This window comes from Ixodes scapularis, unplaced genomic scaffold, assembly GCF_016920785.2.
Source record: "Ixodes scapularis isolate PalLabHiFi unplaced genomic scaffold, ASM1692078v2 PGA_scaffold2__306_contigs__length_199485367, whole genome shotgun sequence".
NCBI classification, from domain to species: domain Eukaryota; kingdom Metazoa; phylum Arthropoda; class Arachnida; order Ixodida; family Ixodidae; genus Ixodes; species Ixodes scapularis.
In genome coordinates, this window is record NW_024609857.1 from 148,903,670 (window position 1) to 148,918,695 (window position 15,026).

Consider the following 15,026-nt stretch of genomic DNA (forward strand, 5'->3'; position numbering starts at 1 on the left):
TCGTTCATTAGTCATCTTTTAGTTGCATCCTCTCTTAAGCATAATGTCATTTTCGGTGTATAACTCACTTTTAGAGACCATATTAGTGAAGTTTTTACACCTTCGTTTTTAGAGAAATATGTTTTCGATAAAAAAAATGCCACGTATAATAATATATAAACTCGAAAGCAAATCGCGTACCTATGTGCAAATAAAAAAAAATGTTTGCCTTTTTGTGCACCTGTTCAGAGATTTATGATGTGGTTGGTTTCCTCGTTGCACGTAGTTGCGATAAATGTTGAGTGGAAGGCCAGAACTTGACCTGTTTACTTTTTCATGTCCTTGCACGCCGTTTCACCGGTTTGTAAGAATGAAGTAACTCGCCTGGCATCACCAGTTTGAAACTGCTTGTGTGCGACACCTGCTGCAGTCAAGCTGCCGCTGCAACAATCCTTTACGCTTACTTACACAGCCTAGAATTCATGAGGTTTGTGGCGAGCCACAGTTATCCAGTTCGCCGACAGATGGAACATCCAGAACCGGAAACTCTTAATATGTCTCTATTAACACAGATAAATGAGGGGCGGCATTCTTGCCCATTGTTACCCCGTATCTAGTGTACTCTACTGTTCCCTGCGCTTATATTTATTCCAGTTGTCATTATATTTTTACTCTTCCTTTAAAATAGAAACGTTTGATTTTTCCGTCGTCAAGCTCCATCACAAGCGCTCGTGATCAGTACCGACCGAACGCTTGATATAAGCCCAGCCCTTCCTTTTCTCCTAAGTAGAACAGTCTGGCATCGTGCACCTATCGGCGACTTCTGTGAAATTGACGCCACCTAGTGTCTAGAACAAAAAGCTGTAGCGGCATGTTCGCTCGCCATCTTTCTGGAGCAAATCAGATATTCGCATCATCGCCTGCCGGTCTGAAGATGCAGCCGCGAAAGTAGGTTTGAAGGTACGCGGTGAAAATTCCGAATAAAACGAGGCGTAACAAATTCATCACTTTTGTGGCTGTCTGGCGAACTCGCACTTCTCGCACAGAGCGTCGATAGCAGTGCTTACTAGTCCTGCCATGCCTGGACCCCGAATGGTTTCCTAGAGGACCGACCGCGTCGTCGGAGGCTTGCGCCGAAACAGGAAATTGGATTACGCATGCTTCTCAGATTCCGCGAGAATTGTCGAAGGGGGAGCTTCCTCGCGTTCCCTTTGCCTCCATCTTGGTTCCTAGGCGCCTCTCTCGTTCTTAGGTAGGTGGGAATATTTTTGTCTCTGGCGAAAGCTGTTTTGTTTTGCTTGTTACGTGACGGCCGGCGACTCGGCAACTGGTTCCGGTATATTTGGTCGTTGCAAAGATCTGACGGTATCGCGCCATTTGAGACGATTTTCCTTTGCTTGGACGTCACAGTATAGTGTCGTTCGGTGTGCGACCGATTGATGCCCTGCGTAGCATGACAAGGGCAAAACAAAGCCAGATTCGATTTTGCGCGGCAGAGATATAGAGGATAGGAATAGTGTTGTGGAGGGGGCCCCGAAGAGTTTGTGGATGCATTTCACAATTCCCCTGAAGTAAAGACGTCTTTTGAGTTGCGAAGGCTAACAAGCAAGACAGAATGAGGTGTGAACCGATGGCCTAAGACGTACATGAATGATCGGCTTGAAGCTTTCTTTCGTTCCGCTCTCCGGAATAATTCAGGCGACTTTGTGTGGACTTTTTGGTTTTCTAATCTCTATTCAAAATATTGTTCTGTCCATTTTACCAGAAACACCCGAAAACGTTGTTAACTAGTCTAAAGCGTCGATTTTGAAACGTGCTGGCGCTCTATAACGAGCGGGAACGAAAACGGCGAGATTGCACTAAATTCTGATGTTCAAAACAAATAACAAATGGCGTTGCACAGAGTGGTTTGAACGGCACTGTTAGCTCGAACACAAGATAGGCGTTTCTTCGCAATTTTCGAATTAAGTATTACAGGGCACAAAGCTTTATTGTCTAAGCTGGAGAACGTGATCAGCACATTCACAAGTATCTTTGGTGACAGTATATCAGCTGTGAGAGAAGAACAGAAAAAGTAAACCGTGGTTGCTTTTTCGTGCTAACTGGGTCGCGCTTTGTACATGTCTCATAAACTCGTTGAAAAAAGTCAGCATTGACAACATGACAATTAGCTCTTGCGATATAAGAGGTTCTGCCTAGCGCTGCACCAAACCAGTGACATAAGTAATCGAAACATTCTTGAATCCAAATAACTACTAAAATAACCGGGTACTGGGGTGCAAATGTGAAACCTTCATGACCACGGCTGAAGAAGGAAAGCCTTGTAGAATACCTTCGAGTTTGTTCATCTCAATTCAAGGACTGTTTCGGGTGAAATCTTTCGTTTTGACAAGAAAAAAAAATATATATATGTCCTGAGACCATTCTTAAAACTAAAGACAACGTAAAAGAACAAAATTGAAAAAACAATTTAAGTTATTTACTTTATGAGTAGCCGAGGCAAAAACGCTTTTCCTAAACGTCAGGGATCACATGTTTGTTTGCTCGCCATTTGGTCAATTCTCGAACTACTACACTAGGGCTCTTCTGTGACACTCTCAAAATAGGTTTCATTACTCTTCAAGTAATAAAAAAATATTGTATTGTGAAACAATAAAATCGGTTAACTCCATTTGATGATATTTGGCAAAGTCTGGCAAGCCCTTACGTGTGAGCTGTGTAAGATATCTTAATGGCCTTGATATCATCAGAAAGCTCGAGCCTAGATATGCTTATTGCATACGAACTTCATATTACATGCACATATTAAAATCTCTTGTATGTATATATTCGGATGAGCGAATGTTTCGAAAACCAGCGAAATCAAAATCAACCTTCTCGAAAACCTCTTTTTTTTTCAATTTGCTACGTTTTTTTTTATTAGCGGCAAGGGATGATAGTGATATTACATAACATATTAATATGATATAAAGTATTTTGTTTATATGACCGAAAATAAATTTTGGATCTTGTTAAGTCTGCGTTTTAAAAAGGAACGCTTTGTTGCGGAGTCAAATATATTTTACTCCGGATTACCGAAAAGTGCGATTTTTTATTACCTTGCATGCTAAGCGAAGTATTAATGTAAAGTAATTAACCATATTCATGCGCGAATATCGGCCAGAATTACCTTGCAGAGACTCAGTCACAACGCACAAAGGACAAGATTCAAGCTTTAATTACGGTCACAAAAACAACAATAAATTATATTTATATCTTATGATAGATTACGTTCATACATAACGATCATACTTAAAATATGAAACAAACGAAATGATTTTTTTAAAATTTGATAGTGAATGTGCTAGGTTTTCGAAACTTTCGCTCATTCATATGTGAATACTGGATTTAGCTTTGTACATATAATATTGCATTTATATGCACTAGAAGATCTAAGTTTGGGTTTTCTGGAGATATCGAGGTCGTTAATACAGCTTAAGTAGGTCACACGTAAGAACTTGCTAAACTTTGCCAAAAACAATAAAATAGGCAAGGTTCAACTTTTTTTTTACTAAGCATATTCAGATGTATTTTGAGACTTTCAAATTAAATCAAATGAAAAATCTTTATTTTCCAGAAAACTGCAGGGTTCGCCAGACAAACATTTGTTAAAAACAGCTTGCCTTGGCAGGGATTCCTTTACACTGGCAGCAGGTTTGATACTAAAACACATTTTACAGAACATTAAAAAATTAAAAAAAAACTCGCAACAACAACATGTAATTCAGATTCCCACTACACGAAGCTACACACACTATAAGCGGAGTTTTTTTTTATTTAACGTATATACGCTTATGGGTTTGTGATATAGTGATAGTGATAGTGATAGTATTTATTGCACTTCAAAGTTTGTAGTGCCGCTCGGTGTGCAGGTGAGGAGGGAAAGGCATGCGCCCATACACATATTGTGCCCTTTTCACCAACGGACGGCGCTATGAGGACTAGTCTAGACAAAAAAGGAAAGGAAAACACACACACACACGCACACACATTCATGCACACACACAAACACACGCCAGGGGGGGGGGCAAGGGAGGTGATTATGCTATGGTCCGAGTAACTGTTCTACACAACTCGTGGATGTCGTCTCGGTTGCAGGGGATTGACTCTGTGAGGTGGTGTGGGAGTGACCTCCAAATTTCTGCAGCACGCATTAGGCACGATGTCTTGTGGCGCAAAGTTCGTGACAGTGGGGGTTGTAGCCGGCCAGTTCGCTTGTTGAGGCGAGGTGGGGAAGGCACGTCAGGGTGCCCAGCACCCATCATTAGGCAGAAAAGCCTGATCGAGGCTACGTCTCTGCGGTGTTGCAGAGTCCGCCACTGGGCATACTGCAGGAGTCTGGTAGTGGAAATATCACTGGCGGCAGTGTGGTGTGACGAGGGGGAATCTTGTCGGTACAGCGTACGGGCTGCCCTCCGCTGTATGAACTCGAGAGATTTTTTATGCGTTGTTGAGGGGGGGGGGGGGGGGGGGTCCCAGATAGCAGAACAGAATTCCGGCTGCGGGAGTACCAGCGACGTGTACAGGTGCCTCAGTGGTGCGGCTGGTATGCCGCGCGTAATTTGGGTGACAAAACCCAGTGTCCGCCTCGCACGTGAAGCGGTTCCTTGGACGTGGCGACTCAAATCGAGGCGCTCGTCAAATGCGACTCCGAGCAGTTTTGTGTGAGTGACACGAAAGAGCTCGGTGCCACCTATTGCAAGGGGTGGGGAGTGTGAGGGCTTAGCCAAGGACAGGCTGACTGTCATGCTAAAGCATTTTGTAGGGTTTAGTGGGAGGCTGTGTGTCACGGACCACCTGTAACAGGCATCGAGGTCGTTTTGAAGGGAGGTGACCGCATCCTTGGAGATTCCTGGTTGTATCAGAGAGAGGTCGTCTGCGTATAGTATTGCCTTAGATTTCAGTCCATCGGTGATGTCGTTTATGTACAGCGAGAAAAGTGTAGGGCCAAGCACACTGCCCTGCGGCACACCGGCGAACACAGTAAAGGGGGACGAGAGATGACCGTTGAAGGCGACTCGCTGGGTTCGATTCCTGAGGATGTCCATTAGCCAGTTGGCCAAGGAACCCTCAATCAGCGTGTCGAACCGGAACCGAACCGAACCGAAAACCCGAACACAACCGTTATTTTTAGCTGAACCGTAACTGAACCGAACCGAAATTTTCGCCGCCATCTTGGAACTGAACCGGAACCGAACTGAAACAAATATAACGGTAACCGGTTCAAAACGGTTCAAGGTAATATTTTTTCTTTTTTGTTAGTATCACAAAATGAACACATGGGAATAAACAATTGGCGGCTGTATTTCTATCTATTAATCGAATCGTCATATACATAATTGCAATGTATGATAAATTGTGGGTTTTTATGGCACCTTTGTTGGCACTATGATTAACCATGTGTCACGTTGTCACGTGACGTCATGGTGTCAATACATGTTGTCAAGTAATGAAACGTGGCCTCGTGACGTCACGTGACTCACTGCGTCAAATCGATTTAATCTGAGGAAGTCACTATAGATGTATTAACCTTGTTGACAGCATGATGTAACATGACATCACAATTTCGCCCCGAGAGTCATGTGACACCGTGACGTAAGCGATTTTCGTATCCCTTAGTCGAGTGCTCGGGTTCATGACAATCAGCATCGCCAAACATTCGGGTAACGGCTCATGTCAATTAAATATGATAATTAATAGCACAACACTAACAATACCTGAAGCTCAGCCCAAGCTTTTGCTTTCCAAACCTTTGCAGCCTAGGGCATGACTGTGATGAACACTGGCGGTATATAATTAGGGTCAGATCACTTGGCCGCTTGTTCAAATTGCAAGTTGAGATATCGACAGCTGTCTCTTTCCTTTATTTTTTCTGCATCTGTTATTAGGGGAAAACTAATGGATGTTTCCGTAACCTATCAACGTGACGTGTTATTTCTTAACACTATTTATTGAAAGTACAAAAAAAATGTTGCATGACCAATTTTACATTATTGAGGCACCGAAACATTTTTTCGTTGTTGCTGAACTGCATCCGAAAGATGTTCCAGAGATCAGAAGTATTGAAATGACTAAATGCGACCAATTAATATGACGTTACATAGAACTACACGTGTGTACGGAAAGAATACCTAAAAAAAAAAAGATGTTTTAGTGACGTCAGAGGAACAGCCGAACATTGGCAGTCGCTGTAAGTCTCACACGAGCGTCGTTCTCATGTTATTGCCCAAGTTTCGACCCCTCTGTATTTTGCTTTAATGAGCTATAAACATATTTCTATACATTACTAAATACTACTCAGGATTAGTCCCTAACGTTAATAACTGATTGAACTTGGCTTTGTTCTCTTTTCTAGGCAATGGTAGTCGCCGAAAAAATTAGAGAAATATGAGCATCGTTCATCCCCTCAACTCGGAGCCAGAAGCGGCCACGTGGCCTCGTGCCTATCTATGCCGACATGTTAATCATACCCCCGCGCTGAAGTTTTAAAGGAAGGAAACGCGTGCTGGAGCTCCAGGCATTGTTAAGGCCGGTTCACACATACAGCAGAGCGCTAAGTTAGCGCTACGTGAGCGCTCCAAGGAGCGCTCATGTGGCGCTTCCTAGCGCGTGATGTAGCGCTCCGTTAGCGCTTCAGAAGCGCTCTGTTAGCGCTTCCGAAGCGCTTTGTTAGCGCTGTGTTAGCGCTACAGAAACGCTTTGTTAGCGCTCTCACGCTCCTTGTACCGTGCTTGCTCCTGCGAAACAGCGCGTGCACGTCGATTCCGTTGTTGTTGTTTTTTCTTTGACATTGAAAGAAGAGGAAGTAAAAGAGCCGCTCTCCAAGCAAAGGGTCGGGCAGACGATCCAGACTCATGGACTCTGAGCGACTAATTGATAGGGTACGACCTCATCGCTTTCTATTCGATATGCCTGACCCTGGTTTCAAAGACACGCAGTTAAACAATAATCACCTTCGAAAGAGCTCTGTGTCTCGGTCCCTCAGCCTGGGAACAAGGTTCGCCGGATACCCGTCGGTATCTCGGTGGCGAAATATTTCGCGCACCGAAAAGACTCTTCTGGGCATTAAATCGTCCACACACACATGCACTAATTGCGTATGTTATAGCATTTGTCACATTTATATTTCAGCATCCCACATGTCCGCCATGGTGCGGCTGATGCACACCCAACCACAGGGACTGGAACCGCAGTGCACGCGCTAATCCGCAGCACCGCGGAACAAGAAGCGCTTCTGAAGCGCTCACAGGGCGCTACTGAAGCGCTAACAAGGCGCTACAGGAGCGCTAACAAGGCGCTACTGGAGCGCTAACAAGGCGCTACAGAAGCGCTAATCGCGCGCTCTGTTAGAACTAAGTCACGCGATAGGAAGCGCCACATGAGCGCTCCATGGAGCGCTCACGTAGCGCTAACTTAGCGCTCCGCTGTATCTGTGAGCAGGCCTTTAGAGTTCGACTGTTCTCAACACCACAGTGGTTGGACACGAGCCACTACCCAAGTGTCCGCCGAGGCATTGATTGTTACGAGCCGATGTACGGTGCTCACGCAGTTCTGCTGCCCAATCCATGAGCCGCACTCGACTGTCGACAGGTGGGTGGTTTTGATCCCACAATTACGACATCAATCTTTGAGAAGCCAAGACTAAAAGAAATAGTCTCGTTCAATCCTCGCAATTTCATCGCGACAAAGAAGCTTCTGAATCAGTGGCGGCCTGTGCGAGTACACTTTGACCAGGGGACCAGTACGCCTCGGAAAAGTCATGCACATTCCAACCCGATATCGTTTCATGATCCCTTTAAACTTCACAGGGTGCAAAATAAAAGCAATGAAAGGTTGCGGTTAACAAGTGTTAAATAAAATTGTCGAATTAACAGACACAAACGAAGGAGGCAATTCCTCAGGAATACTTTCATCCTTTCCACTCAGGTAAAGAAGGAAGACCAGAAAAGCTGTACTATGGTAGGAATGAAGTAAAGGCCGGCCGCAAGTTGGCGAGCCAGAGGGGAAAGGCTGGAGGGGTTGCCGCCATCTATGAGCGACGGCGGCAACCAGACAACTGGCAAGCCGGCTGTCTGGTTGCCGTCGTCATTTATAGATGGCGGTAACGCATGACTAGCCCTTAACAGCACCGCTGTATAAAGAAGTGCGTCTGTGTGTGGGGCCGGGGGGGGGGGGGGAGTTTTAGAAACATACTGTGTTGTAAAGGTTCCTCTTCCCTGCATCTTTGGCGCAAACCAAAAAGTGTGACCCAGGAAACTACTTTGATGGGAAAAGCGCTCTTGCCAAAAAGCACGTTTTTGTCGTGCCAGACGCTGGCGCCGTTCCTCACGACGATGCACTAAGAATAATAATACTAGCCTTTCAAATACTTTGCTTTCACTGAGCTTGCACCTCCTGCAGCGTGCCTTTTGCACCGTCGAATTCAACTTTCTCAGCAAGAAGGAATCAGAATGACCACCAGCCTATAGTATGATAACGTCACGTGCATACCATGCTAAATAGTTCAGCTTTCTCGTGAAATATGATGTTCGCAACACTAGCCATAGATGTCCTAATTGTAAATTTGTGAAGTATTTATAGCAGTCTCGCGATGAGATATGGCAGCCTAGAGAAATGTTAGAACGCATGACTATTCTAGCATAGTGCTGTAAAGTGAGGGCCCAAAACAAGTGCAGGTAAAACCGAATATAACATTTGCCTCCCGAGGCAGTATTTCGGAAGTTTCGAGCTCATGCAAGCTGATGAAATGTAATATACTAAAATTTCAAGAATCTTTGTCTGTCCTTCGCGCTATCTATGTAAAATCATGAATATCATTGCGTGCATCTTTACGCATCTCTCTTTGCAGTAAGGCGTTCTGGAAGGGATTATTTGAAAAACATAACATTAATTATCTCTCACTTTTTGAACATTTCGTATATTTGACTTCCAATTCATCATGCGAGCATAGGGTCCTTTTTAGCGTACCCTGCAACCCGATGTTTCACACTGCCAATCAGCAAACAGAAAAACACTTTTACGTAGACTCCACAGCTCGCGTAGTTTCGAGTATCGTCCTTCCTCGTCGGTCTCAAGCGGTTATGTGAAGTTTACAAAGTAAATTTTTTAATCAATATAGAATATATTTAATTACTAATTGAATATTTGACAACATAAATAGAGGGCCGACCACTCTAAAGCAATGCCCCCCAAATTATTTGAAAGCTGTTCTGCCAATCTTTTCCGGCGTTTTTATCCTCGACAGGCACGTTGTAAGTGATATGGGACGGCCTTACATACATTTCTGATTTTGAAGCTAATTTAAATACATGTGTGTTCCTCGCACATATAACTTCTGAAACATATAGAAGTCTGTTAATGCCTTTTTTATCTGGTGAACATTAGTTTTATGTGTCTGTGGGCTGGACGAAAAGAAAGTAAACAGGGGCGCGCGGATGAACTATGATGATTACGCACGCAAACCGTCAGAAAGTGTCCATTTAAGTTGCTTCCTTGTCGAGTAGAACGTGAAATACTACTTCGTTTTACTAAAAAAAAGAATTTTGAAGGACGCTTAAGCTTCACCTTTAAAAGTGGAACGCGATCGCGTCAACGGGCCTCGTTTGCATCGCATTCTCATTTGCCGCGCAGCGTGCCTCGCGTGGCCTAGTGAAAAGCGTCTGACTCGCAACTAAAGGGTTGTGAATTCGAATCCTACCTAAAATTTTTAATTTTTTCTTTAAGGCAAAGGAATTACTTTCAAAAGTGAAATCATTTAAAACATACGGTGACCTTTATTTCGCATTACATATCATGTTTTAATCACCCTCATTCCAGGCGTGATGTCACGTTTCACGTAAGCATTGTGGGTTGTTTGAAATTCTTGCGCTAGGGTATGTAGCTCTGACGTCATGAACCTATCGACCCATCAGGATTTTCCAGTCACGCCACCGACATCGGTTTTTCTGCGATATGAGCTCGTTAACGCTATCGTGTTAAAATCATCAATTAGCAAGGGTGATGCTCATTTGCAAATTAAATTGTCCGGCATCTTGTCAACAACAAACCTCAACAGCCAGGCTATGCCAGCTTATTCTGTATAAGAAAATGTTCACTTGGGCAAGCGCTATTTTGGGCCAGATTCGACCTGAGTGCGAAGGTGCGTATATGTTAGAGTGAACAATTGCAATTACTCCTTGCTCCATGATTAGTCGCATGCGTGCGGTGCTGAGAGCAAACAATGTTTGGTTAGAACAACAGGCATTAGGATTGCCGCTCGGTGTTTCTATAAAAGATAGACTGAAAGGAATTATCCTAAAACTTTGTTACATTTCGAAACTTTATTGCTTTTAGCTCAGTTGGGTCGTCATCATATATATACGTGTGCAGATGAATGAACCGTACTTAATCCAATTAATCAAAGAATCAAAGTTTTTCAGGAACCCGCCGAAAGCCAAAAAACGGCGGAGCCAGGATTTGAACTCTGGGCCTCCCAATGTCCGGTCGGGTGTGCTAACCTCTACACCACTCCACCTTGTCTTTCTGGCGTTTCCTACCTGTCTTATTAATGCACAAGAAACGAAATGTATCCAATCGGTGGTGTTCTGGAAACACACGCCGCCGCGTGGAACGCGGTACGACGCTTAGTGTCACGTGGTACGTGCTCGTTTGTGCTCCAGAAATCCTCCCACTGTCTGTCTCGCCCCGTGTACATGTAGTATTCTCTGTTTATGAGCTTTAGAGACACGGTATCATCATCATCTGCGAGAATCAAGAGCCACGTTATTGAATATACAACACGGGCACTTCACACCATCGTACGTGGTCTCCGAGGAGGATATAAACGAATATGTGCAGATGAATGAACCGTACTTAATCCAATTAATCAAAGAATCAAAGTTATTCAGGAACCCGCCGAAAGCCAAAAAATATACCCAAATATATATATATATATATATATATATATATATATATATATATATATATATATATATATATATATATATATATATATATATTGTAAGGAAGAAGAAGTGGCACGGACAGACAGGCAGGGGTTTGACCAAGAGCGCGCTCGGCACGGGCGCTTCTTAAATGCTGTGCCGCCATTCATACTGGTCGCATTTTCCTCCTATCTTCTATTAAATCTCTTTTATCAACGTTTTGCGTTTTGCGTTGTTGTTGCGTTTTATCAACGCAACAATATATATATATATATGTTCTCAGTTTTATATATATATATATATATATATATATATATATGTATGTATTGCGAAGTGTATTTTGTAAACCTTATTTCATGATATATGGCCACAAGGTGCATGCTCATTTCATATTTTTGTGTGATGCAATTAATTCCTTAGTTCAATGACACGATTTCACTTATAATACTACGACAGAAAGTTGTACCAATCACGGGTATTTTAGACGACCTACCACACTTCGCGACAACATTTTATACTGTGTAAATAGATCAGCTTGAACTTTAAAATTTTACTTAAACACGAAGGAAGGACAAGAAAATACAGTATAGTTCTAAATTAGAAGCTGATCTATTTACAGGTATGTACCAACAAGCTGAACTCTTTACTCTTGTACTTGAACATTTTGATTCAGGTAAATTATATTTTACTCGTAAACAAATGGATATTGAGTCGTATGAACACGACGTTATGTATGTTAATGTAAACTTTCTTCTACTCTTGCGTCAAAATTAAATAACTGAATATAATATTTTTGGTACCTAAGAACAAAAGCAAATTGCACGGACGATCGAAGAAACTATATACTTAATCGTTTCACAGCGTAAATAGTGTATATTGCCAGAAGAACGCGGAAAATATATTCTCAATTTAGCGGTTCAAACCGGTTCGAACCGGTTCGAACCGGTTTGAACCGTTATTCTTGCTTCCCGGAACTGAACCGGAACCGAACCGAAAGCCGTGAACCCGAACTGGAACCGAACCGATAAAAATTTCGGTTCGACACCCTGCCCTCAATACCCACTTTCTGGAGCTTTTTAGGGAGAAGTGTGTGGTCGATGCGATCGAATGCTTTTGAAAAATCCAATTGTACTAGTTGGCAGGGGATGCGCTGGTCTAGGTGTGAGCTGAGCGTGTGAACTGCTACTGCCAAGGCAGTGTCGCAGCTGCGTCCCCTTCGGAATCCGTGTTATGCCTGATTTAGCAGGCCATTGTCTCCAGGTGGTTCAGGATTTTGTTATTTACTATTCTTTCCTGTGTGCGGCTCACAACTGAAGTGGAGGCGATGGGGCGACACGAATCACTGCTGTCAGTGTCAAGTCCATTTCCTTTGTGGATGGGCGTTATGATGGATCTCTTCCATTGAAGAGGTACAGTGCCAGAGTCGAGTCAGGTCAGTCATTACATTACAATGTAATGACTGAAAGTTATAGTTTGTGCGAGATTGAGGAAGCACATATGTCTCTATACGGCGTGTGTTACCATTACTTTCGTTCATTTTAAGTTCTGAACTAATGTAAAAAAATTTACAAATGCCTCAGATGAAAAACTAATTGCACAAAGACAACGGTATTCGTACATCGTAACTGGAAGTATTCTAAAATTTGTAAACAAAGGTTCTGTGTGGACCACACATCTCAAATATAGCGTACTATTTTTTCTCAATAGGAATACAATTTGATATTCGCTTTTGTTGTTGTATCCTACACGAGATGGCAATATTTTAAATGAGACTGGAATTGAGAGTGGCAAATTTGTAGCTAAGCGTTGGGTGGTAAAACACTCCGACAACGAACGACAATACCGACATTTCGAGAAAGTTTACCAACTAAATAGTTTGTATGAAATTCGGACGTCAAGTGCTCCGAAAAAAATAGGCCTAAAGTGTTATGTTCATTTACTAGTTCAATGGCCGAAGTGCCAAATGGAATTGTATGCTTTACAAAAAAAAAATTGTTGTGTTTATATTTATACAGCCGGAAGTTAGCCTTTCTCAATGGGCGTCTGGTGTCTCAGCTGTGGATGGACAATTTAGCCAGTGCGGTACAACCGCTAACCTGGGGTTTTTAACGTGCACCATGCAGTAGTGATACACGACGACCACACGCCGGTACGATGCTCATCCAGATCGAAACGGGCCCCGCGGATTAAGCCCACGATCCCTGCCTGGGTTCTGCAGCGCGAGCTTTCGGTCAACGTGCTTTGAGCTGCTGCGCGCTAGCCTACTCGGCCAGCGATCCCCCAAGTAAACCACAAATGATTTATTGGTAGCCCTGAATAAAATAGCCTTGCATTTTGTTGCGTTCACGTTGAGTCGAGTTACCTCAGACCGCATAAAAAACACTTTTAGAACAGAGTTTGCTTTGTATATTACTACATTAGAATCATCACCAGAAAGAAACAGGCGTGTGTCGTCTGCATAAAGAATAAACTGCGCTTTATTATCAATATTCCCAATATCATTGATGAAGACATTAAACAAAAGAGGTTATTATATACTTACTTGTGGTACGCCTTGCTGTACATTTCGAAAAGAAGAGCAATGACCATCAAAAACAACACATTCTTTCCTATGTTGTAAATATGATTTCAGTAAAGCAAGTGGCACAATAAGGACGCCGTAACGACTTAAAATTGCAAGCAACATTTTGTGATTTAGGACATCAAATACTTTGCTAAAATCGATGAATACACCTAAAGTATTAGGTCTCTTTTCAGTGCTCTGTAATATAATTTCCTTTTTAAATAACAACGCAGCTTCACTTTTCGAAAACCAAACTGATGGTCTGTTAATACACAATGTGTTACAAAATAAGTTATTGAGGCGTCTAAGGATAATTCTCTCGAGTGCTTAGAAAAAACTGGTAGCACGGATATATGTCTATAGTTATTTACCATATTTTTATCACCACCTTTGTATTTGACTGAAACTTTAGCAAACTTCATACTTGCGAAAAATATCCCGGAAGATTATGATCAGTTCTATATTGCCGCGCACGCAGCTGGCCAACTAGGCAGCGCGGCCGTGGCCTAATGGTTATCGTGCTTGCTTCCCACGCGAGCGCCAGGGTTCGATTCCTGGGAGGGACACATCTTTCATTTATTCTTGCAATTTAGTGTTCTGGTACATTCGAGAACTCTTGCTTTTTCGAGATACGAATGTTCTAGCAGCCGAACCTTTCAGGTCAATTGTTCCAGAAGCCAACGCGTGTACATGGGGCTCCGCGTGGCGATCCGCAGTCAGTTTCGCCCCAGCGTTCGATCCAGTGTTACGCCGACTTCGACGCCCGCGACGCTCTGTTGTTATCCTCTGTTTCCTTTTTGTTCTGGGTCCAAGTTTGCCGCATTAAACGTTCAGTTTACTGTTTCTGAGAACCAAGAATGTATTAAAGACTACTTTCTCGTCGGTGTGGTTCAAGGAAAAATTGTCATCGACGTGACTGGCATAACGCATGGTACTGTCGTCGTCTCTGTATTTGTAAATTGGACGTTAAACAATCTGTCAGACAGGCTCCCGTCATAGTTCGACCTTCGAGGGTCAATTCTCCTATACGAGAAGATACCTTATTGGAATTAAAACCTTCATTTATAACTTTTCAAACAACCTCAGGGCGCTGTTTTGTGGCGTCATTGAATTTTTCCTTATAGTATGACGATTTTGGTTTTCTTAGTTCGGACGCAACTTCGCTCCTTAGTTTCTTAAAACGCAGTAACTTTTCCTGATTCTCTGAAGTTACGAGCTTACTATATAAGTGCGTTTTCTTTTACATTATTTTTGGATGCAGAGGGGTTACTCACGGCTTCCTCATCTTTCTCTTTACAGTTACTATTTTGAACGGAAAATGTAAGTCATAAAGTGCTATGAAAATTTGTAAGAATTCGTTATAAGATTTATCCGTATCAATCTTAGGGTAATACCCGATTCACACGACCAGCCTAAAGGTACCTTTAACAAAGGCTCCTTTGCTATCGACGAATCAGCCCGCGCTCTTCGGTCGCGAGCAAACGTCACGCGCGGAGGATCGTTAGTTCATTCAACGCGGAGAG

General features: G+C 42.9%; 1 protein-coding gene across 1 annotated transcript; it reads right to left on the reverse strand.

The window, feature by feature from the left end:
• Window positions 1–4,058: 4,058 nt before the first annotated feature.
• Window positions 4,059–14,433, reverse strand: LOC121836626. Its single transcript, XM_042291588.1, has 2 exons — window positions 14,343–14,433; window positions 4,059–4,894 (listed from the first exon to the last, which is right to left on the reverse strand). The coding sequence occupies exons 1-2, from the start codon at window positions 14,431–14,433 to the stop codon at window positions 4,059–4,061; spliced, it is 927 nt and encodes a 308-aa protein (XP_042147522.1).
• Window positions 14,434–15,026: the final 593 nt, after the last annotated feature.